The sequence below is a fragment of the Nelumbo lutea genome, chromosome 3 (genome assembly GCF_056320005.1).
Source record: "Nelumbo lutea isolate HS-2025 chromosome 3, American lotus-T2T, whole genome shotgun sequence".
Taxonomy (NCBI): domain Eukaryota; kingdom Viridiplantae; phylum Streptophyta; class Magnoliopsida; order Proteales; family Nelumbonaceae; genus Nelumbo; species Nelumbo lutea.
In genome coordinates this window covers 3,215,014-3,240,453 of record NC_142686.1, presented here as the reverse complement: position 1 = coordinate 3,240,453, position 25,440 = coordinate 3,215,014, and the positions used below count along the sequence as shown (strand labels likewise).

General features: G+C 37.2%; 2 protein-coding genes and 1 pseudogene across 5 annotated transcripts; 1 reads left to right on the top strand and 2 right to left on the bottom strand.

Annotated features, from left to right (window-relative positions):
- Positions 1-102: 102 nt before the first annotated feature.
- LOC148862401 (glutamate-1-semialdehyde 2,1-aminomutase, chloroplastic-like) lies at positions 103-4,553 on the top strand (annotated as a pseudogene). Its single transcript, XR_016109513.1, has 3 exons — positions 103-411; positions 1,331-1,506; positions 3,317-4,553. The product of XR_016109513.1 is annotated as a glutamate-1-semialdehyde 2,1-aminomutase, chloroplastic-like (transcript).
- Positions 4,554-4,829: 276 nt separating this feature from the next.
- Positions 4,830-6,066, bottom strand: LOC148862400 (Pollen Ole e 1 allergen and extensin family protein). The gene is made up of 2 exons (XM_088976082.1): positions 5,768-6,066; positions 4,830-5,654 (listed from the first exon to the last, which is right to left on the bottom strand). The coding sequence occupies exons 1-2, from the start codon at positions 5,943-5,945 to the stop codon at positions 5,311-5,313; spliced, it is 522 nt and encodes a 173-aa protein (XP_088832208.1). The 5' UTR covers positions 5,946-6,066; the 3' UTR covers positions 4,830-5,310.
- A 5,109-nt stretch (positions 6,067-11,175) lies between these two features.
- MUB4 (membrane-anchored ubiquitin-fold protein 4 precursor) lies at positions 11,176-24,724 on the bottom strand. Of its 3 annotated transcripts, none has more exons than XM_088976079.1 (4): positions 24,318-24,724; positions 23,934-24,176; positions 14,831-15,001; positions 11,176-11,565 (listed from the first exon to the last, which is right to left on the bottom strand). In XM_088976079.1, the coding sequence occupies exons 2-4, from the start codon at positions 24,061-24,063 to the stop codon at positions 11,510-11,512; spliced, it is 357 nt and encodes a 118-aa protein (XP_088832205.1). In that variant the 5' UTR covers positions 24,064-24,176; positions 24,318-24,724; the 3' UTR covers positions 11,176-11,509. The 3 variants fall into 3 exon arrangements, with proteins under 3 accessions (XP_088832205.1, XP_088832206.1, XP_088832207.1); XM_088976080.1 differs by having other exon boundaries at positions 24,380-24,724; XM_088976081.1 differs by having other exon boundaries at positions 24,356-24,688.
- Between the last annotated feature and the right edge of the window lie 716 nt (positions 24,725-25,440).

Here is a 25,440-nt window from a genome sequence, read left to right as displayed (position 1 = left end):
ACTCTCCTTCATTTCCCGTTTGCAAAATTGTCAACCGTCGTGGTTTTGAACTTCGGAATTTAGATGCGCAGCCGCGGACTTCCAGTTTCCTTTGAACTCTTTTCTTTTTTTATTTTTTGTTTTTTTTTTGAATGAATTCCGTTTGTTTGGTTAGCTTCGTTGTTTTCATGACCAGCCGCGAACAAGTCCACTTCATTCAGAAGAATAGGGTAGAGAACAAGGAGAAAGTCGATGACAGCGATACCAGTGGTTGGTCTCTCATGGCGGTCGAAGGTATCTCAGAGGCCATATTTGAACCCACCTCTATCTTCTCCTTGTCGCGTCTCCTCTCAAATTAGACTGTCTCGTTCGGTTGGGAAGAAGAAGATCATCACTCTTCAGAAATCTGAAGAAATCTTCAATGCCGCCAAGGTACGAACAACATCGTCGGATTGTGTTTTGTGGTTTCTGTAAGATGGTTTTGATCCAAAACTTGAGAATATGATATTTTAGTTACTTGATTTTCGTTAGTTTTCCCGATTTTTCACAATAGCTTAATATGTCTAACAGTAGGAGACCGAATTCGGGCATTTTCAGTAGCGACAAGACGACTTAACATATCTACCTATGCATATTTTTCTTCCCCGTACTGTGAAGCTTATTTTACGATGTCAAACCAACTTTAAATTTTTATTAAAAAAAAAAAAAGCCACCATTCTCCACAAATGTGGATACCCGAAGCTTTTCTTTGAAAAAATGACATGTGGAAAATGATAGAGGCATTTCCTAATGTTACCAAACAAGCACTCTCCATTTCCTAATGTTACCAAACAAGCACTTTCCATATCTTGTGTATAGGGTTTTAGCATTTCCTATTCTACATTAGATGTTCAACTATTCAAGATGATTTCTTCACTGGTTAGAGGAACCCTATAGTTTTAGATGCTGAAGAATAGAGCCATTGAAAAGTATTTCAATTATTCAATATAGATCAATTGATGAAGCTATCTATTTTAAAATTTATTGGATTTCGGTCTGCATTGTAAGTTGCCTAATTGTAAATGGAGATGGCATTGGGATATGAGCGCAAGTTTTAGTTGGGTTTTAGTACCATATAGATCTCATGTTTTGAAAGCTGCTTTGGTGCTCAAGTAAACCTTGTGCTCAGAGTTGAATATTAGTTTCAATAATTTTTGGGCATGTCTGGATGTTTGTTTCTCGTTTTTTTTTTTTTTTGATAATTGTCTGGATGTTTGTTTCTTAGAGAATAACTTTTCTTGCCTCTTGATGTGCAAGGTGGATATTCTGTGGCTTCTTAACTTTCAATATGAATTTGCAAACTTAATTGTAGGATTTGATGCCTGGAGGTGTAAATTCTCTGGTCCGTGTCTTCAATTCAGTTGGTGGACAACCCATTGTAATAATTGATTATGCGAAGGGCTCTCACATGTGGGATGTTGATGGCAACAAGTATATTGACTATGTTGGCTCATGGGGCCAGCTATCATAGGACATGCTGATGACGAGGTGATATTCTTTCTCCCTGTTTTCTAACCTTGGATAAACATAAATTGGCTCTGTTTTGGAGGAGTGCAAATACAAATATGTTCAAGTGTAAATGCAAGGTTTAGAAATGTAAATATGGGCCCTATTACAAGGTTTTGCACTGAACATATTTGTATTTGCACTACAGATGTTAGATCAGGAAGCCAACAGAATTTATTATTCACATTTTATTAGTTATACTTAAATAAAGACATGCTCTTTGGTTGAGCATTTTGAAAATTTGGCTGGTGCTGATATTTGAAGTTTATGAAATTCTTACATAATCCATACTCAAAAACTTCCTGGCTATGTAAAGAATGATTTACACATGTTTTAATCAGTTTCTTTAAATTTTGTGCCAGTTTCCTAGCCACCGTTCACTTGCTTATCCAGTATCCACCCAGTTAGGTTGCTAGACAGTTTTCAAGGCTAGCCAGCTAGACATGCCTGGTACATAAAAGCATAGATCCTATTCATCTTCATATTAAGAATGTCTTGGGTTCATTACATTTTAGTGCTTTTTAGCCTATTTCTGACAGTCCTCTTAGTTAATTTCATTACAATGTACTGCTTGATAAAAGCTTCATACAACTTAGCCTTATGCCAACTATATAGGATGTATTACATGAATCCTGTTGTGCCATTCCACTCCGATAAAAGCTACATATGGTTTTCAAATTGTTTATATTCTTTTTTTTTTTTTCCTTCAAAATAGTTATTTGAATAAAACTATACTGGATTTATCAACTTGAAAGAACTTGGCTAGTTTTATTTAGTAGTTGCTTTTTTTATTTGAAGTTCCATGCTTTTTCCTCATTTAGATACTCCTAACATTGTATTGCACATTTAAATCCCTCCAGAACATCCAACGCTCAAAAAGAAAGACCTTTTTTTGTATGATTTTTTCAAATTCCAAGAATACATGAACGCCTTCTCCCCAAGCACCTATGCAACTAGATAATCCAACTCCTAGGCACATGTAAACATCAAAATCATTGTTTAATCTCTTCAGAAACATTCTTTAGGGACATATCGTGTTGCTGAAATCTTGCAGTAATTTTTAAAAATTCAGGAATGCATTGCTCTCTCTTGTAATATCCCTGTGGATTATGATGACAAAGAACTGGTTGGTGGCATTGTGGTAATACAGTTCCAGTTCAATGCTACACTTTTTATCCAAAAGTACTAATGCCATTTTGTGCTTTATAGGATCATTATTGTTAAATCTTTCAGCTGGTATTAACACAGGAGCTATGGGAAATCCCTCCACATTTAAATCCCTCCAGACAAATATATAGGAGAAATCTTAGCATAGTTTTACTAACCAAGGCTCAATTTTATATCTGAATTAAAAAATTCAGGAATGCATTGCTCTCTCTTGTAATATCCCTGTGGATTATGATGACAAAGAACTGGTTGGTGGCATTGTGGTAATACAGTTCCAGTTCAATGCTACACTTTTTATCCAAAAGTACTAATGCCATTTTGTGCTTTATAGGATCATTATTGTTAAATCTTTCAGCTGGTATTAACACAGGAGCTATGGGAAATCTTTCCATCTGCAAAGTTAAAATCCATTCGATCAGATTATCATGACTGCATCTGATCTGCAGACTTATTGCCTTCTACAATCTTTTAATTGTCCAAATAAAAAATGGATTAGATGGTTTTGATAATCACTTTTACAACCAAATGTTGAACCCCAGTCTCCTGTTGTATACAATTTCTCATTAATCTTTTCAACTATGGCATCAATATATGAGATTTTATTGGTTTAATTATTTACATCTAGGTGCTTGCAGCCTTAGCTGAGACAATGAAGAAAGGCACAAGCTTTGGTGCTCCATGTGTTTTAGAGAATGTGCTGGCAGAGATGGTCATATCAGCTGTCCGAAGCACTGAGATGGTGCGGTTTGTAAACTCAGGCACTGGAGCCTGCATGGGTGTGCTGCGTCTTGTTCATGCCTTCGCTGGGCGGCAGAAGATCATAAAGTTTGAGGGTTGTTATCATGGGCATGCTGACCCTTCCTTGTCAAGGCTGGCAGTGTTGTTGCAACCCTTGGGCTCCCTGACTCCCCTGGGGTCCCAAAAAGTGCCACCTATGATACCCTTGCATCTCCTTTCAATGACCTTCCAACTGTAGAAAGGCTTTTTGAGACCAACAAAGAAGAAATCACTGCCATTATCCTTGAACCAGTATTTGGAAATTCTGGCTTAATTGTGCCTAAACCTGGATTTTTAAATGCCCTTCATTGGATAACAAAAGAATATGGTGCTCTTCTGATCTTTGATGAAGTAATAACTGGATTTCGTTTGGCTTATGGTGGAGCTCAAGAGTAATTTGACATAACTCCTGATCTGACAACACTTGGGAAGATTATAGGGGGAGGCCTTCCAGTTGGCGCCTATGGAGGGAGAAGAGAGATTATGGAAATGGTGGCGCCAGCAGGACCCATGTACCAGGCCAGGACCTTGAGCAGGAACCCATTGGCTATGGCAGCTGGTATCCACACACTCAAGCGGTTGAAGGAGCCTGGGAGCTATGAATACTTGGATAAGATCACAGGAGAGTTCATTGGTGGAATTCTAAATGCTGGCCATAAGTTATGTGGTGGATATATTAGCGGGATCTTTGGGTTCTTCACAGAAGGGCCAGTATATAGTTTTTGTGATGCAAAGAAGAGTGACACCACAAAGTTTGCAAGGTTTTATAGGGGAATGTTGAAGGTATGTACTTTGCTCCTTCACAGTTCGAAGTTGGGTTACAAGTTTGGTACATACTTCTGATGATACTGAACGGACAATAGCAGCAGCTGAGAAGGTCTCCCAGCGGATTTAGACCCTCAACTCTGTACCTCATCATTGTTCTTCTCTTTTAAGTGAGTTGTTTCTTTTGTAGCTCGGTTTTCCCAGGTAGTTTTTGTAGGTTATCCTCATCTACATGTCACAATTTCTGTTGCTTTATAACCTTTCCGGTGTAGCCTTTGGCACAATAAGTCAATAAAAGTTGATTGTAGTCTTAGTGGAAACTACTGTCTTCCTACTTGTTTTCATCCACCTTTATTAGTATCACAAGATCTGTTTCTTCTGGTAACGGTATTTTAAGGAAGTTGCATATTGCAAAGATGGTTAATATAACCAAATCGGAGGCAACTACTTGTCTGTTGTTTATCCTTCCTCCAGTTATTGTAAGAGTACAGATAGATGAGCCAAGATATGTTGGGACTGTAATTGTATTTCTTCCACAGAGATTTCAAGATGTTGCAAATGAATATTACCAATAAGACAACAATTTCAAAGTGGTATGCGACGTAAATGCATAATCTATTGTATCCACTAAATTGTATTCAATGCTTACATGAGAACTCTGTCGGCATAAATAACCATATGGGGAGAAACATGTAAGGGATAAAACAAAATTCTATCGTCGGAGGGGTGAAAGATGACCAGGCCAGGATACTCGGTCTTTTGTATTAAACATGGATGGTGAAGGAAGCGATGCAGGGTAAATGATGGTCTTTTAAGATTGAATGTAGGTGGTGAAGGATGTTAGGCAGGGATTAAAGGTAAACGGAGGAGATGGGGAAAACAGACCTGAGGAGGGAATGGGAAAGACAGGGAAGGTGGCGCTGGAAGCTGCATTAATGGATGGATAAGGTGGCAAGGGAGGCAAAGGCCACGAGGTTAAAGGTAAAGGAAATGGTGGCAGGTGGGGTTTAATAAAAACCCAATGGTGGGAAGTAGGGCAAAAAGAACCTTGAAGAATTCAAACAACCTTAGAACTCTCTATTTGTACTTACCACACAAGGTAATATTCCTCTTGCGTGGTCTGTAATTCAATGCACCTAAGCTGTACACGCAGAGATTGACTTGCCTGGATATGATTGCCATTTGGTCTGATGTTTTTCTTAAGCCAGGAACATTGCATGAAGAAGATGAGCTCCCAATCAAGCTTGCTTGGCAAACTGATTCTATGGCTGGACCGTTAGCGCATTCAAATCCATCAACAGATGGGATTTCCAAACTATAAACACCAAATCGATCAGTAGTTCTGTTGACCGAGAAGGAGAGCCTCTCTGAGGTGGTTTGTGAGTTTGCATTGAACTTACAGTCCATGTGAACTTCCACATCTGTTCAGATGGTTTAAACAATTAAAACCAGATACCTACTGAAATCTTTACTTAAATCTACCCAGGAGGATCTGAATAATCTAGAATGAATTTATAGTGCCGAATTTTATTACCTGGTAAGAAGTAGCTCTGTCTAGAGAAGATATTGCTGGAGCATATATCACAATAAACCACCCCCATTACAGTGATTTTAGCAGCAGGTTTTGCTGGGTGAACCTTCAGAGAGAGCAAGGGAGTAAAGAAAGACACAAGAAGAAGAAAGACAACCCTTGGATCCATGGCGGCGAACATGGAAATGGGAGGAGAAGCTTCCACCCAAGCTGTGCTATTTAGTGTACTGTATGAATGAATAATGGTATGGTTTGATGAATGAATATTTTATACATAGAATGAACCCGTGACTAGTTGAAACGAGTAGAGAAGCTTTTTATCTCCTCGCTGGAAAACAAGACATGTGAAGGGATGATGGCAGAGAGAAAGAGAGAAGTGGGGGGGCTGTAGTCCTACGGGCGGATTCAGACGGTGGAGATTGATGGGGAGAATCCATACATTCCTAGATTGTGAAATTAAGAAAGCGGAAGAAGGTAAAGTTATAAGGAAATCCATCGGAAAGGAGGATTGGAATCTTTTTTATGTTTAGTTTGGGAAATTATTACCTTTGGACTCCTTGTCTTATTCTATTGCTAGTTTGCTATATCAACAAAATGTTTTTTAAGTACTTCACTGTCTTCTTTTGTCTTGTTTTGGAACAATAGTAGTGCCAGTACGTAGGCATGTGGATTTTGAATTAATATCTGTCTGTTATGTAGAAGAGTGTATCAGGTGTATCAACTATTAAATGCATCACTGTGACACTGTATAGAAGAATATGACACCTAGTTATGCTTTGTAAACCACAGATCAACATAGTTGTGATGTGGTGTTTTTTCTCGGTAAATTACAGGAAATTTCTTTCTTTTTTTTTGTGGGGAGGGGGGTTGGCTGTCACTTTAACCCATTTATCTTTTGTTTTTTTTTCTCTCTCCTTTTTATCAGATTCCTATCCATATTTGTTGTTCATCTGGTCAAGGAATGGATAGATTCCTATCTCATGTAATGGAGTTTTTGCTTTACTAGTTTATGAAACCTAAAAATGTCCTTTAGGTTGACCTAAAAAATAATTTATAGAATTACTACCCATTGATGCCAAATCCCACGATGAGGTTAGAACTGTAAACTGCATTGACAAACCTCGGCAAGGGTGTCAATCCTGTAATCACGGAGCCCTAAGGAGGATCATTGGGGGTGGACTCGTATGGTCAAGTCAATAGGACTAGAAATAAGGATGATCAGGAGTTCAGCCTCCGGATTTCTCCTACTGACTTCCTTCTACTCCCCTCTCTATTAACTCAATAAAATGATGCAAGTTTTTTTTAATCAAGTTAGAAGAGTCCGACTTTAGTGTCACAACTCACAACTAACCAACATCTTAACCCTATTCTCTATTTTACCCACAAGTAATTCAAATTTTTCCCACAATCCAGAAATCTTCTCAATATTGTTCATGGAAACTTAGGAGCTATACTCCTCCCAACATCTTCATCGGCAGCAACAAGAAAAATAAATTCAATATCTAAGAGAAAATTGAATGTGTATAGTCTCCTCTGCAACAAAACTATATGTCAATACCTAAAAGAACCTCTCTAATTCATGGCTCATATGCAGCGTTAAACGCATTAATACCCAAAAGAACTCAGTTTGATCCTTTATATGTTTTAAACCCACAGCTTGAAATCTGAACTAGTTGAGAATTATTTCTTGATCCTCCGAGAAATCGAAAAGTGGCTTTCGTTAAACAGAATGGTAAAATTAGAGAATGGGGATGTGGATTTTGTGTATAATTAAAATAGATATTTTTGTTTTTATTTCTTTTATTTTAAGCTTAATAGGGCAAATTAGCTCTTCATAAAACAGATCACCCAATATTTTTTTAATTTTTAGAAACATTTAATTAATGCATAAAAAATAGGTATTTTCTTTAAAAGAATATCTGACTGGGGGATTAAAGCGTTGGTCAATCGTTACATTAAATAAGATTTAGGGACAGCTGGAATCATTTTACTGGGTCAGTAGAAAGGGGGAGTAGAGGGAAATTGGTAAGAAACTCGGACTGAATGAATCAAAGTGTGAGGTGTGTGTCGAGATGAACTAGCATATTTGGTAGGCATACATGATCGACTGTTAACTCACGAGTTCATATCGATGCCCCCACAGAGTGCGCTCCAGTCTCTACATTCATTACAAACATCTCCTGCGGTTGTCATTGAGAGATGATCCCAGTACATTATTGGGATGTGCTGTGGGGTACCCCATGGGCACACTCTGCAGATGCAAACTATTAATTCGCAATAAACATACAAATGTCAAGAGAATGGTCCAGTCGGTCGGTTCACATGTGATAGGCAGGTGTTACTATTTCTGCATGTTGCGTTCAGGTCACCTAGTGGAATACCAGTCTGCACTTCAAGGTAAATTTATGGAATTACCCTGAGGTGGGACACGTTGCACTTTACTACTGGCACGGACAATTGAGCTGTATCACTACCCTTTTTCATTTAATACAATGAAAGAAGGATATTTGTAGTCATGTGTTGAGTTCAGCTAAGGTGAGGTTTAGGTTGACAGACTTACAGATGTGGAAGTTCACATAAACCATAAAGCCTTCGTCATGTGGTGAGCTCTGCTTCGAGGGTGTACTCTGGATCTCGTGCCCACAACAACTCTATCTACGCCTAAACTTTTATGCATTGAAAACATTTCCTCGTGCATAATACTATATAGGAGGATGAGATGCTCCTCGTGTGAAGTTGTGGATTAAGAATTTAAGGGTTTGGTCCAGGAGTGAAATAAATCAGAACAAACCCCGCCTTTGCAAATTGATCATGGTCCACACCATTCAGTTTGCACCGTTGTTTTAAAAGGGAATGAAGAATTCGGAATTCATTTTTCCGGGTTGGGTCGTAATTTTTAATACTGGATTCTTAGTGGGTGGACCAACCCAATAACAAAATTTTAAATGGGTTGAGCGGGTTGGGTCATGAGTGTCCAATGGATATCCATCAATTAAGGATTCTAGTTTTTCATCATTTGTTTATATCTTGAAGAGAAATCTCGACAAATTTCTCTTCCTCTACTAGTGGCAAGTCTCCTCTACAACTCTGAAATCTGAGGGCGACAAGTCTCCTCTACAACTTTCAGATCTAAGGGTGATAAGTCTCCTCTACATATTTGAGATCTGAGGGTGACAACTCTCTCTCTCTCTCTCTCTCTCTCTCTCTCTCTCTCTCTTTGAACTAGAACCCTAATCTAATGGCAGTAGTATCAGTTTGGAAGATCGATTGTTGGAGGAAGAGAAACCATCATTTGAGTTAGGGTTTTGAGGGAAGAGGTTCATTGGAATTTGGACTACAATGGGGCTATTGTTATTGTTTGCTAGATATCTAAACGACAAATATCTTTATATATGACGAGAGGCATTTTGCCCAACGGTGGTTTTTCTACAAATTTTTGTAATTTTTCCAGTAGCTATTTATATTGTCTATAATTTCTATTATAGTTCTTCACTCTTTATGTTTTTCTTTGATTTTTTATATCATTATCGAATTTTTGTTCTTTTTTCTGCAATTTCTAGTTTTTTGTAATTTGTTATTTTTCTTCATTTTCTATGTTTTTCAGTGATTTTTATTATATAATTATGCAATTTCATTTTTTTATTTTTTATATAATTTCTATTAATTTTATGTATTTTTGTGTTTTGTTTAGACCTATTCATGGGTCAGGTAGCCCAACGGCCCAGCCCGCACCTCGGTTGGGCTTGGTCATGTAATGAGGCCCGCGGGCCTGACCTCGGGCCTAACACAGTAAGCCCGACTGTGTTACGGGCCGGGCTCGGGATTTGTCAAAAAAGCCCAGCCCGACTCAGCATTATATATTTTATAAAATACAATATGTATTTTATAATTTAATATATACATTTTTTATTTTTTTCTTTATAATTTCTCTCTATTCAGTCGCTTCAGTAGTAGTAACAACATGGGATAAATTTTGGGCTCGAGCCTAGGCCCGGGCTTCGGGCTTTTTATGAGGGTCGGGCTTGGGCCCAAGTTGTAGGCCCGATGGTCGGTTCGACCTGGCCTATAAATTTGGGCCTAATTGGAATTCTCTTCTCATTAATTCCGTTAATTAATAACCCTCTTTCTCATTAAATTCGTTTTATTAGTAAAACTACAAACTTAGCAATATCAAGATTCAAACCTTAGACATTAGACTTTAACAAGTAGAGGTTCACCACTAAGTCATGCCCATTTGCTTGATATAGCTTTATGCATTTTTATTTTTAAATAAATTATCCTTTTCTTAGCGTATGCTTATCAATAAATGTTAGAATTAATTATTAAAATTTATGTATTAATAAATATAAAGATAAATTATATTGATTATTTTAAAACTAATATATATCAATATTCATTTTAGTTTTTTTTTCGCATTTTAGTTATTCCATCATTTGTGAATAGTTACTAAATGCGTCCTGATATCTTGAATTCTATATAGACCATTAAACTACACCTTTTTTTTTACTTTTATATTTTTAGGATTTATTTATAATCATATAATCATATAAAACTTTTATTAATATATTTTTAGAATTTATTTGAGTTTTTTAGCATATTTATGTATATCATGATTTTTTGTCTGTATCTATACATATCCAAAACGTATCCCGATACATCTCTTAAAATTATCTTACTTTAAACCTTGATTTTATCTAAATGGGTTGACTTAGGTTTGGGTTGAATCCATCACATTTAATTCGCCCAATTGCCACCTCTACTTGTATGTTTTCATTCATGGAGAAATGGTCCCAATGCACGGCTGCAGGTGTTGTGAGATGAGTATGAGAACCATTTTGTGAAAAGGAAATCTGGATTCGTGAGGGAATGGAGTTAAACCGCCTTTGTCTCACTTGCCTTGCAAGTCTAGCTTGAGGCTTGGAGTTTGGATCTGATCCCAACAGCCATTCCAACTATACGTCGGAACATTTCCCTGATATATGGCTGCAATGGCGGTTGGGACCAGATCTGAACTATGAGTCTTACGTCTCAAATTTGACGAGTCACATCATCTTTGAAGTCTGAAGAGTCTGAATCATTCCCGTTGAGTGGAGCGAGACCCAAACCCAGGTGGGGAAAAACACGTTAAATTTTACTTTACATTCAATATCATCATCCAAATCCCTCCCAAATCGCCATTTTATTCTATTTAATGCCATATCCAGGCCCAAGCATTATTTCACATTGCAAAAATATAAATCTTAATAGGTTCTTTATTAGACCTGTTTATCATTAATCCTACCACGAAGAATAAAAAGGTTATCCTGCATTCCAGTTTCCTGCGAGGGTAATCTGTTTGTCGGAAATTGCAACGGATAATATACTTATAAGCATTACAACAAACAAGTCAACTTCAATGAAAGCATTGCATGGGTCCAAAAAATTTCTGATGCATATCACATTTATCATGTTATTCCAAAGATGCAGAGATTGTGTTTGTATAAATGAATACATCGGTAGATTTATCAAACCTACCAAGATTTGATAATAATTAAAGGACAGTAGTTTTAGGGCACACACAACAACTGCGTATGTAACACCGCCATACACTGGTACATACAAACGCCTCTCCCATAGAACACAACAGGGTGGACGTTGGTCTACTTGGTATGATGGACATCTCTCCGGCAATTCGCACACCATGGCTCTAAGTGGTATATGTAACTTGTACAGCATAATCAGTTCGGATGACAACTTCTTTTGTCCTCACAAAATGGAGCAGGAGCAAACACTTTTCTTCGGTGACTCGTCTATTTTCTTTTCTGTTTCATACAACCAGCACGAGAGTTTTTATCAATCCACAGCAGCACAGAGCAAATATCAGCAGCACTAGTTTTCATTTTTATTTTAGTAGATGCAGAGGACCCAGCGTACATACATCCAGGTCAAGAGAACAAAAGCACAACTACCCTACAAGTACAAAAAGACAAAAAAAGGTGGTGATGATCCAGAGGCATCCGGTTTGTCATAACACGTTACAGCAGCATCATCATCGTCTATACCTTTTTTCCAACTATATAGGACCAGTTACATGAATCCTGTTTCACCAATCCATTTTATTTAAAAGCATATATGATATCCCCTATTAAACTATTAGTACTTAAATTATTTCTTACTACTACTCATGTCCTTTTTGATCTGCCCAAACTCTTCTAACCCCTTCAACGTGTAACAAATCACGTCTAACTGGCACAGTTGGTTGTCTTCTATGCATGTGCCTAAACCAAACTACTCTATCATCTTATCATCTATTAGGGATACTCTTAAGTTCATTCATAATCCTATCCTTGATAGATTTTCCACTCATCCGTCTTTCACATTCATTTTCATCTTGTTTTGACTGCACAACACTCTGCTCCATACAACATAGCTTACCACTCATAACACGTTACAGCAAATTTTGGAAAAATATTACTCAAAAGCTCATTATTATTTGAGGTTGTACGTGTATTTCACCAGTGATCTTGTCAAACTGCATAGTTGATAGAACAGTTTTCCTTCGAATACACTATATGGACCAGCTCTTTAAATCCAAAAGGCTCTTGGCATAGAAAGCAAAATCCTGGAGGGGGTTGTTAGTGTCATCCCTCTAACCCCCACCCCCACCCTCCCACTCCTTCCAACAGGTAGGAAAAAGAACACAGAAGATGTCAGTAAAATCCCAAACTCTGGAAAACCGAGCATGAAGTCTTGCTACCTTACATTTGTGCAAAATGATATAAAGCATATCAATAAAGATAACTATAGACTACTATGGGGCTCTAACTTAGTGAGACGTTTCTGACTTTGAACTGGAGAATAATACTAACTCTAATGAATGTTGTAAAGCAGTAAATAGCCAGCTATGTAGATAAGGCTGATAACATATATAAATGGCTCCTCTGCACGTACGAGAGGCATTACTGCACCACATAGAGATAGCATCATAGAGTTCCAGTTTTGGGGCTCCTTAAAATAACCTAGAGGGTTTTGCCACTCAATTGAAGGTATAGTCCTGAAAACCTTTTTAACTTCTCAAAAAAGAAATTGAAACTAAAACTTTGGAAAAGGGCTGTCAAGAATGAAAACTAATTGAATAGACCTTATGGAATCTATAATGATTGAAGTCTATACTTTATACAAGAAATGAATTACACCATATCTACTACTGGTGGAACAGTTAGATATCATTACCACATAAAATGGTTGGGTTGGGTTGGGTAAAAGTTGAATATCAACCCACCCATATTGACCCACCAACCCACCATCAATCCTACCTCATAACCCACCCTAACCCTAACGTACCCTGACCCACTTGACCCATCACATTGACATTTAACCACCTCACTTATAAAAACAAAAATGGGTAGGGGCAGCCCGTATACACAAAATAATAAATTTTGAGAGAATAATCTCTCTCAAGACTGTCAAAAGACAAAAACAAGTCAACCCGTATACCCTAAAAGGCAAAAATTGTAGATAAATGCAAAAAATTGAAGAAAATTTGCAGAAAATGCAAAAAAAAACCAAAAAATTGTAGAAAATACAAAAAATAGGAAAATTTAAGAAAAATACAAAAACAAGTCAACCCGTATACCCTAAAAGGCAAAAATTGTAGATAAATGCAAAAAATTGAAGAAAATTTGCAGAAAATGCAAAAAAAAACCAAAAAATTGTAGAAAATACAAAAAATAGGAAAATTTAAGAAAAATACAAAAACAAGTCAACCCGTATACCCTAAAAGGCAAAAATTGTAGATAAATGCAAAAAATTGAAGAAAATTTGCAGAAAATGCAAAAAAAAACCAAAAAATTGTAGAAAATACAAAAAATAGGAAAATTTAAGAAAAATACAAAAACTAATAAAAAATTATAGAAAATTCGAAACTTTTGTAGAAAAAAACAGAAAATATGCAAAACAATACCAGAAAATTGTAGGAAATGCATGAAAATCACCAAAAAATTGTAGAAAATGCAGAAAAATACCAGAAAATTTTAGCAAATGTAGAAAAATACCAAAAAAATGTAAAAATGTAGAAAAATACCAAAAAATTACAAAAATGCAGAAAATAACAGAAAATTGTAAAAAATGCAAAACTTTTATAAAAGTGCTTTTTTGTAAAAATGCTTTTGTAAAAGTACTTTTATAAAAATGCTTTTATGCTTTCGTATAAAAGTGCTTTCATAAAAGTACTTTTATAAAAGTGTTGTGCTTTCATAAAAATGCTTTCATAAAAATTCTTTCATAAAAGTATTTTTGTAAAAGTGCTTTTATGCTTTCATAAAAGTACTTTTGTAAAAGTGCTTTTGTGTAAAAGTATGTTCATGAAAGTACTTTCATAAAAGTACTTGTACTTTTATGCTTTCATAAAAATATTTTTGTAAAAGTACTTTAATAAAAATGCTTTCATAAAAGTACTTTTATAAGTGCTTTTATGCTTTCATAAAAGTGTTTTTGTAAAAGCACTTTCATAAAAGTATTTTCGTAAAAGCACTTTCATAAAAGTGTTTTCGTAAAAGCACTTTCATAAAGTGTTTTTATAAAAGTACTTTTACCAATTTTATAAAAGTATTTTGTAAAAGTACTTTTGTGTAAAAGTGCTCTCGTAAAAGTTCTTTCAATAAAATTGCTTTTGTGAAAGTGTTTTTGTATAAAATTGCATGTGACCACGAAAGGTAGTAAAATCAATTTTATTTCGCTTTCATTAACAAAATGAAATTTGGCATAATGAAATGTTTGTACGTTAGGAGGTTTGGGTTTGAATCGCTACAGCTTCCATTTTTTGAGATTTGGCGAGTATTGACTTTAACCCAACCATCTTGACCCGACCCAACCCATCCTCTCGACCCAACCCACCCTAACCCTTTTCCACTGACCCTAATGGGTTGCTCGACCCATATTGACCCATCAATAGATTGTGTGGGTATAGGTGGATTCAAAGGTGGGTGGGTTGGATGGGTCAAATGGGTTGAATGTTAAGATAAATAAACAATACTAATATCACATGCTGATGACTATAGGACTAAGATGCAATATAATGTGGCATACCTGTTTTTGTTTTCGCTAAAGATGGTTGCACAACAACATGCATTGTGATAACTCCGCCAGGAAGCTCTCCAAAAGGTACTCTACATTGGCCAACGGTCTTGTTGTTTTCCAGGATTTTCCCAGCACATATCAGTTTCACATCACTTGCTGCCTTGGGTATGATTTTTTTGTCTGCAATTAACACGAACATTTTAACAGAATATTCACTAAAAGATGGGAAAAAAACGTATGGAAAAAACAACGGAGGCATTGCACAAAACCAACGTTAACAGTACGCACCCCAATGCCTAAATGCTTTGTCATGCTATTTTGCTTGCAAAATTGCCAGTACTGCAAATACTAATTGATCCAGCCCCAGTGCAAAATGAGGTTTCGGTGAATTAAAAAATTGTACAGGCCGTCATCATTTATGAATTCTGGGACAACATTCTGTAGAGTGGACTGACAGTTTAGTCCCTTCCAACAACTTCACAAAATAGACTTGTTCTACCCACCTCTTCCCTAGCTAAACCATCGGGAAAGGGCAGGTAACATGTGGCATCATCATTTGACTGGAAGAGCTAGAATTCAACAAGTTTGGTTATCACTACCTCCCTATTCCATCTTGATGGCCATAGGCTCATAGCCTGGAAACAAAGCAGGTTAGGTATAGCCAGATGGAGGAGTTCGTGGGGACTGTAAAGGAGAAGTTCTTTTGGTATATTCAGACCCTATGAGTGGTGGAGACTCCATTTGGCTGCAGTTCTATCCAACTATAGGGACCATGTTTAAGTGTAAGATTAGGCTAACTAATTTATAGCTGGAAGGAATGTAGGATGAATGGGGGAATACTACAAGTTGACAGCTTAACAGATAAAAACAAAATATAGTTGAACAAAACTGAAAGCTGTTTACAGTAGATTAAAAGAGTTGGGTCCACTTTCTTATGCTTCAAGATCGAAATAAAAACACTGGAATAAGCATGAACCTGTGATTTCATGATTTTTTCATTGTCACAGCACTAATGAGTAATGAACAATGGTAGTAGTGTACAACAATAACAAGCCTAAGTGGCCAGTCACACAACGGACATATATCAACAACATCGAGTAGAAGAATGGGTAATTCAATTCAAAGTGGTTTTATCATAGATTCACATACTTTAAATAAAGGAGAAAAAAATACAGGCTTGCCACCCAATGTCTTAACCCCTAAATTCTAAATAAGGAAGCACTACATGTGGATCATATTATAGGAGTCTTAGAAATCATATCATAGAAATCTTTAAATAAAAGAAAAAGAAAATAAATATTTGATAGCTTGCCAGTTCTTCATTATGTAGGTCCAATGGTAGGTGACTCCAAGCCATAGAAAGCCCGGGAATGGATTTCCAAACCGATTCGTTGCAGACCCCAGTAGAAAGCTGAGAAAAAAGGAGACATGAAGTCTAGGAAATAATATATCAATGTCAGGCTGCAATCAATCACCACACTGATGATATCTCTTCTCTGAACACTTCAGAAATCACTGGAAGGATATACTTTTCAATGCTGGATATAATGTTAGATGAACTTTCATAAATCACTGTCATGCTTTTATCTTATTAACCATGCTATCTTCCCCTTTTTCCAGTCTAATGATAATACACCATATCAAGCCAGAAATATCAAACTGCATATCAAGTTCTGATTCCCACTGCCCATCAACCTTAAATCCTGACCACCAAGTCTCTTTTCTTTTAGCACATAGAAACTTAGAAAGGTTCAACAGTGACTTTCTGAGATAGAAAGTATCTTTATTATCTGATAAAAGCAATTTCTAGCATAGAGAGCACATACTGGAAAATACACATTCGTGCTCCAATGAAAATGTCCCTACATTTTTTATGGTAAACGAATATTCATTAAGATAAAAAAAAAAAAGAATTATGGCAACTTGGTGATAAGAAATCACCCAAAATATAGATAAATCTTTCCACCTACACTCCATTTAAAACAAAACCCCTAACTGACCAATGACAACTCCAAACAAATCCTACTGGTTATGCAATACTATGATATATTATATTATTATGTACTTCTGAACCAAACACAAAAAGAAAGCGATGGCCAAAAGGCCCAAAACTACACATCTAAAAATAAACATAGACCCTCCCCGATCCAACCGCTGCTACATCTTCCATCAATTCAACCCATAAAAACCTTTGTTAATCCAATTTGAATACAAATCCTGAATTATCTATCAAAAGAAAAAAAGAATAATGAAATTTATTGTGCAACATAACTACATCTTCCATGTATTCTTATTAAATCTTCACTCCATTGTCTTAAACAACACCCCCCCCTCTTTATATTTTAGTTAATTCCATCTTCCATTGACTCCCTATGTTTCCTTCTCATAAACCTTATGCCCTTCCTAACATATAGCATTAATTTAACATCTACCTCTTTGTCTTCCTTCTGGTTTGAAGAAGGCATTCCATGCAATTTTTCTCCCCCTAGAAAGAATAACCCAACTTCTTGCCAACCTCCCTATACACTACCATATTTATGTCCAGCTTTTTCTTTACTAGATGAGCCTCATCCACAATGCAGTCATTTTCAGCTTCTTCTTGAACTATTGGTGCCCCATCTTTTTTTATTTATTTATCAATGAAGATAACTTTTATTAAGCATCAAAAAGAAAGAATTGCATCAAGGTGGAAAGTTCACCACCACAAGAAACCTTAGATTTTTGCCCAAAAAAATTGTTGTCTTGTGGTCCCTTGTTTAGCCAATGTGTCTGCCATCCCATTTGCTGTTCTTCTAACCCATCTAAATGTGACATTCATCCCTCTTTCTAGGGATTCAATTTCATGGACTGTATGCCTGTAAACCCATTGGATTTGGGTACTATTCCTTGTCCATGAGATAACCACTTGAGAATCCCCTTCCACACCCAAACTGCTTAGCAAATGTAAGGCCCTGAAGAAGACTATACAACTCTGCTGTCACTGCATCACCATTGGTTACAGGACCTGAATATAAAGCAAGCACCTTCCCTTCTGAGTCTCAAAAGACCCCTCCCATCCCAGCTATAGCCTGATTGCCTATGTAGCTACCATTAATGTTGAGTTTTATACGGTTGGCCGCTGGTTGTCTCTATTCCATCACTTTTCTTTCCTTGTTTTGAGCTGACATAGCCACCTCCTTCCACTTTCTCAGGATATCATTTAGAGATAAAGATTTGAAATTCTCCAATGACCTTACCCAATGAGCAACCTTTATTTTAACTGTTTCCAGGACTTCCAAATCAGTTCTACTCTTATCATTGAAAATCCTTCCATTTCTTTCTTCCCAAACAGTCCAAATCAATGCAGCTCTCACAGCTTTCCACATTAGCCTTCCTCTAGCCTTTGATTATCGCAGGAAAGATGCTCCTGCACCCAAAGAGAGAACAAAGATGCTCCCAAATACCAAGCACAAAAGGACAGGATGAGAAAATATAGGAAATAGTTTCACCGTTATTTTTGCAAAGAAAGCACGCTTGAGGAGAAAGGCAAGTGTTTGGCCTTTGTTTCTGCAGCATGTCAAAGGTGTTAATCTTACCAAGGAAAACTTCCCAACAAAAAGCCTAAATCTTAGGAGGGATTGGCTTGCTCCAATTTTTTTCACTAGGAAATTCACCCCCAAAATAGAATGCTGAATTAGGAAGTTGAAGAAGGATGCACAAGTTAAAAGACCATATGAGGAAATGGACCACACCTTGTTGTCCTCAACGCTTTGATCAAAAAAATGGAGTCAAGTTTGGCCAAGAAGAGGATGAGAGAAACACACTCCATTTCCCTTAGACCTCTTCTAAACCCCAAATCCCAACTTAATCCCGAGGCGAAGAAATTCACAAACTTAGAGATGGGTTCACATTTTTAGTTGGAAATTGTATAAAGCACAGGAAATTGGACCTTCAGTGGTTGACTACCTATCCAAAGGTCCTCCCAAAACAAAATTCTTGACCCATTCCCGCATCATAATGAATGAGATTAATAAAGAAAGAATATACCTCACAAATAGCTTTCCAAGGAAAGGAGTTTGCATTGGGGGCTACGTTTGCATCCCAGACATTTTCCGACTGACCATGAACACTAACAATCACCTTGTGCTAGAGCTTGTTTCTTTCTAGAGGAAACCTCCAAAGCCATTTTCCTAGAAGAGCTGAGTTCTTATTGAATTAAATTGCCTAAACCAAGCCCATCCCCACTTCTTTGGATCTACTAACTTGTTCCTATTTCACCAAGTGGTCTTTCTTTCCATCCCCCAGTTCCCCCAAGAAATCCAACATTAGCTTTTCTAATTGCCAAGCAATTTTGACGGGTATACGAAAGGTAGACAAGAAGTAGATAGGAAGATTGGCAAAGGTGGCTTTGATCAAGGTTATCCTCCCTCCCAACAAAATATAATTCCTCTTCCAGAGAACCAGATTTTTAGTAAATCTTTCCAATACAGGCTTCCAGAAGCTCTTAGATCTTGGGTTTCCACGTAGGGGGAGTCCTAGATAATCCAAAGGCCAATTTTTTACTTCACAACCTAGGAGATCTGCTAACAAAAGAACTTCCTCTTCTTGCATGTTCATCCCCACCACACAACTTTTCCCAAGTTGACGCTTAAGTTAAAAAGTTTCTCAAAGGATCTCACCAACTCTTTAAGGTTTCCTAGGGACTCAGAACTGGAATCCTTACTGAAGAGGATTATGTCATCTGCAAATTGCAAGTGAGTGACAACAATCTCATCCCTTCCCACCCTCCATCCTCCAAACAACCACTCAACTCTATTTTTGTGATCATTCTGCTTAAGACCTCTGCAATTAAGGTGAAGAGGAACGGAGATAAAGGGTCACCTTGTATTAAACTTCTCTTGGCTGGAAAGAAATCTCTAGCAAAACCATTAATCATAATTGAGTATTGAATTGTGCTTAAGCAACCCTTGATCCAAAGCATCCAATTTCCCTAAACCCAAAATTCTTCAGAACCTCGGTAAGCAAAGACCAATCCACCAAGTCATAAGCCTTTTTTAAGTCCAACTTACAAATAAAACCTTTTCCACCCTTTTTCTTCTTCTCTGAAACACATTCATTAGCCACAACAATTTGTCTTCCTTCAATGAAAGCCCCTTGGGATTGGGAAACTACTATGGAAAAAACCTTCTTCAATTTGCCTGATAGAACTTTTGCTATTATTTGTAAAGGCTACCCACCAAGCTGATTGGTCCGAAGTCCCTTGGAGTTTTAGCTTCCTTTCTCTTTGGCACTAAAGCAATGAAGGTGGAATTTGTTCCTCACAAGATCTCCCCTTTCTAGTGAAACTCATCAAACACCTATTTTATATCCTTTTCCAAAACCTCCCAACAATCTTGGAAAAAAGCCATAGAGAACCCATTCGGCCCAGGTGCTTTCGATCTTTCCATGGAGAAGACAGCCTCTTTAATTTCCTCAATACTAAACTCAGCCTCCAACATATTTGATTGACTATCAGTCAATCTATCCCAATCCAAATCAGGGAGATCTTGTCTACTTCCTCCAAAACTGGAGAAAATACCTCTAAAATGGTCCACAAAGGTTTTGACAATCTCCTCTTACCTTTTAACTTCAACTCCCTCCACCTCTAAGCTTGTGAAATTTTTCTTTTTCCTTCCATTTGCTAGGTTATGGAAAAACCTTGTATTTCCATCTCCTTCCCGGGGCCACTTGCACCTAGACTTTTGCCTCCATGAGATTTTATCCTTTCTCAAGAGATCTTCCAATTCCACATTCAGCTTCCATTGCTCTTCTCACTCCTCACTAATTTCTCTCAAGGCTTCCTTTATATCCAAATCCTGTATTTTTGATGAGATTCTTTCTTGAGCTTCTTCAAGTCTTCCAAAAAGGTCCCTATTCCACTCCTTAATCCTCCCCTTTAATGCTTTCAATTTCCTCATAAATCTAAGACACTTTTTTTCTATTTCTTGGTCTTTCCTCGTTCCCCAAGTTTTTACCCTTTCCTTGAATTGGGGATCTTCCAACCACATATTCTCAAACCAGAAGGGAGGCCACCAAACAACAGCTCTTGCCCAAAAGAGACTGGGCAATGATCTGAGGTAACCCTAGGTAAGGCTATAGCTACCAAATTTTCCCACAAATCTTCCCAATCTACCGAGAAAAGGAACCTATCCAGTTTGGAACAGATTGGGATATCTTGGAAATTTGACCGAGTAAAGTTAGCCTAGAGTAGAGTGGGTTCCTTCAACTCAAGGGACTCAATCAAATTATTGAATTTTCTCATGCTGAGGGTACCCTCAAGTCTTGAATTGGCTTGTTTGTTTCTCTTGAAAACCCTAAGACATTGAAATCCCCACCTAAACACCACAGTCCCTCCCACAAACCTCTCATTGCACTCAATTCCTTCCAAAAAAGATCTCTCCCCTTATAAGAATTAGGACCATACACGTTGGTTAGAACCCATTCCTTACCATCACTAGCTCTTTTTATTTTGATTGAAACCAAAAAATTCCCAATGAGCTCTTCCAAGCATTCCATTTCCTCATTCTATTACATTCTTGATTCTACGAGCTGCCTTTGTGCCACACCCCTTGAGGCAAGCCCAAACAAGTCCATGTTAGGGTCTTAAGTTCTTAGTTCTCACACAAAAAATAATGATTTTATAATTTTAATTGCTTTTTGAGAAGATATTGACATTGTATTAGGATGAATGAATGAACAACATTACCAAATAGGGGGTTCTCGGAGCTTTAGTGAGCGAGCAAAGCAAGCGAACCTCCTATTTGGTAACGTTGTTCATTCATTCATCTTAGTACAATGTAAATATCTTCTTAAAAAGCAATTAAAATTATAAAATTATTTTTTGTGTGAGAACTAAAAATTTAAGACCCTAACAAGGTTTGGATCCATCTGTTATTGTATTCAACTCTCTAGGAATCCAAAACAAGGTTTGGATCCATGACACCCAACATATCTCTAGCCTCATCAGGTCACTTTACCAGACTCCAAAATTTAACTTCACTACCCCCTATACCAGCATCAACTAGACCAGGATACCAATTATCAAAAAAAAAAAAAGACCAGGATATCTCTAGCCTGATCACACCTATACCAGCATCACCTAGGTTCCCTAACACGCTACCCCCTCCTAACAAGGGCAAGGACCCTAGGTGGTGGTCATAATTCTAGGGGAGGAATACAAGAAATTAATAACACTTCCTTCTCCTTCATCCATAGACTTTATTATTATTATTATTTTTTTTTTTTTGCAGAGTCCAGCTCCTCATAATCTACTTCTCAATCTAGTGAATATATGAACCACTAATGATTCTTGTTCCCCTTTTATCCTTCTACCAATACTAACATTATGTTCCCCTACATTTTGAAGTAAGATATAGACCTAGCACTCTAGAAACCATGCCTCAAAGCCTTTTTCTCTCTAGACTTCTCTACCTTATTGGAGTTGTAGTCATCACAATAAAAAAAAAAAAGAACAAAATACTGCTGGCACTATATGGACCATGGAGGACCATGTAGCTGACTACATCAGAACCACCATAACAAAACCATAATATAAGAAATCTAAAGTCTCAACTCAAGTACGCCACCCCCTATTGCCTAGCTTCACCTTGGAGCCTTGAAAACTATGATTGGGTGACCTGTCCTGCATTCCCAGATACTTTCTTCTTCTCTCATTTCTCTCTTCTTCTCCTTATCTCTCTCAATCTATTCTCTTACAATTTAGTATCAAAGCATGCCAAAAATAATAACAAATAAAATAAAACTTTATGAGCCTAGGTCCTTTATCTCAGACTCCTTAGCTAAGAAACTTTTCAACCTATTATCACTATGTCACCTTCATGCATGAGAAATATAGTAATTTTCTACTACCAGCAGGAAAGGAGACCTTACCAACCAGCTGGTTGGCGCCTTGCATTATTATTAGTCAATGAGACTTGATGATATATCATCGTGGTATACACAATCAAACTTGCAGGAAAGGGGTGATATACACAATCAAGTATGATAATTATAATTTAGATTCTTATAAAGTGAGAAACAGGGGCAGAGTGACCTATTAGCAATTACTAAATATATTTTCCAAATTCTATATTCGAAAGCAGAAAAATAAATAAGTCAACTGCAGCAGAGATGACTCATTGAAGACCCAAATACCACTCCAAGAAAGCAGACAATGGGAAATCTCCATTACTCACTAATCTGAATGCAATCAAAGGGGCATTTTCAGGTTGGAGATTCTCAATGATCTTGTAAAAAGGAAAGGATTATCTGAATTGAACAATGAAGCACCAAACAACCATTAACCAGAACTCCTTAGGCTTTTCTTGAAGCCTTTCTGAGTATAATATCCAAGTTTTTTTTCTGTCCCCAGAAAAAAAGAGGTACACTTTCACAGGATAACCCATATGCGATCATTATTTCTTATATGTAGTATTTACATATTCTTATACCTCGTTCGTGGAATATAGTTACCACTAGCAGCTCCTCAAAAAGATCGTCCAGATCTTTGAGGTACACTGTCGCAAGTATTGCAGCTTTGTTCTGCTGCAGAGGAAAAGCTAGTTCCGCTTGATAGTTCAATGTTCTATGCAAAGAAAATTTTCGTATATCACTTGTCACCTGATAACATTTTCAAGAACAACAACTACAAACCAAAACAAAGCCAATAATTCATTTCTAGAATAACGAAACAATAGCCAACAGGGAAAAGGGGGGAAGAGCACCCAAGAAAATCGGGAAAAATCGTTCCTGGTTAGAGGTCCACAAACAATTAAATAAAATCATACTGTAGTAAGCTTTCTTTTGTACTTACTCAGAGCTCTTAGGAGAATTATCTTTGAAGGTCTACATTTTAAACGACCTCAGGGCGCTATAGTATCATTCTATAACTGCCAATCATCCATGATAAACCCAAAAAAGAGAGTAGGTAAAATCCGTGGATGACTACCGACAGATTTTAAAGAGAAAGTAATAGGATTACCGCAGAATCCACAGGAAGAAAGAACAAGTAACAGCACCAAAACAAGAATAGAAGCAGACTGGCGACCGTAAAGAAGCACAAAAATAAATAAATAAATAAATAAAAGTATCTAACCTCTTGGCCACTCGGAAACGATTCTTTCCTTGAGCATGGCGACCGTCGAGGCTGAGGAATACCTAATTGGACCAATATCCGATCCATCGTACAGACGGAATTTAAGTTCGACCAGGTCCTCTTCCGGCATTAGAACTCTCAAAACAGTTCCAATTTCCAAATCGCCGATCTAGCAATCACGACTCAAATTCACGAACTCCTTGTTCGCGCACTCCCTCTTAGATAAACTAGGGTTCATTCAACCTGAAAACGAAGCCTGAACTCAAACAGTTGAATCGAAGAAATTATGAAATATCTAGAGAACAGATCAATTCAGTTGAAATCACAGCAACGGTTATTGTTTAAGCAAAAAGATAAAGGGGGGAAAACTCGTCGTAAAAGGACCTTCAACCAACAGATTCAGAAAGATTGAGATTACGGACTAGGGAGCGATTCAAGAGCTTTACTAGGGTTTTGGAATATGCGGCATGAGAAGTTCAGGATTTGAGCTTCAACCGAAAAAAAAAGGATAAATATGCGAAGTCTAGACCCGATCATGACACCATTTCTCTGCCTTTATTTATCTTCTCATTCCTCTTTCCTCCCCCCCCCCCCCCCCCCCCGCTCCTCTCTCTCTCTTTCAGCAGCTCCAGGTAGGGAAAGTGAGGTTTTGGGTTCGAATCTTGCCACAGAGAAGAGCTTTGTTTGGTCGGTCGAGTATAAACGGAGAAACCTGGGATACTGTTACTGTCCGTGGGACTTGGGTTCGCTTCGCTTCGATGCCGGCTTGACTGACCAAATTTTAAGTGGATAAATTTGACGCGTGGTCTGCGAAAATTTATACGTATTTGATGGATGATACTGGAGTAGTTGGTAGACACATCGTAGAAGAAAGGTGGACACTCGTCTAGAGTTCTGATCTGCTGTGCACTATGTGATGTACACGTTGCTGTATGTGCAACAGAACCCAACACCTGTTTCTGGAATCATGTGAAAATACGAACTCGAAATTTTGGCTGTCCCACCCACGTTCAACAGCCTGTGATATTCCAGTATCGTGTTTGATTCGAGTCTTAAATTCTTAATATCCTCTATTTGCTTCAGCAATTAAGCGTTTTTAAGAGTTTGTTAATCGTTACAACGTCAAAACGAAGCTTCCTGTACAGGAGAAAACGTTTTTTCCTTTTTTTTTTCGCGTACGTGGCATGGCGTCTGATCGGCACCGTTGCACTTCACGAGCATTTCATTTCTATTGATGTGTCATACGTGCCACCTCACTAAATAAATTGGAATGGATAATAAAATTGTATTTGACAATCCTGAAAAAAAAATGTTTTTATAATGATTAACTTTGGATTTGGAATTTAGGATTTTTTGAAATGTCATATTTATGTTTTTTGAATTGTCTTAATGACCCTTAATCTTGGTATTCAAATTTGAAAAAAGCCGACTACTTTTTCCAAATATCACACAAATATATTATAATATTAAGTTAAACACATGGAGGATGTTTTGGAACCATGTATTT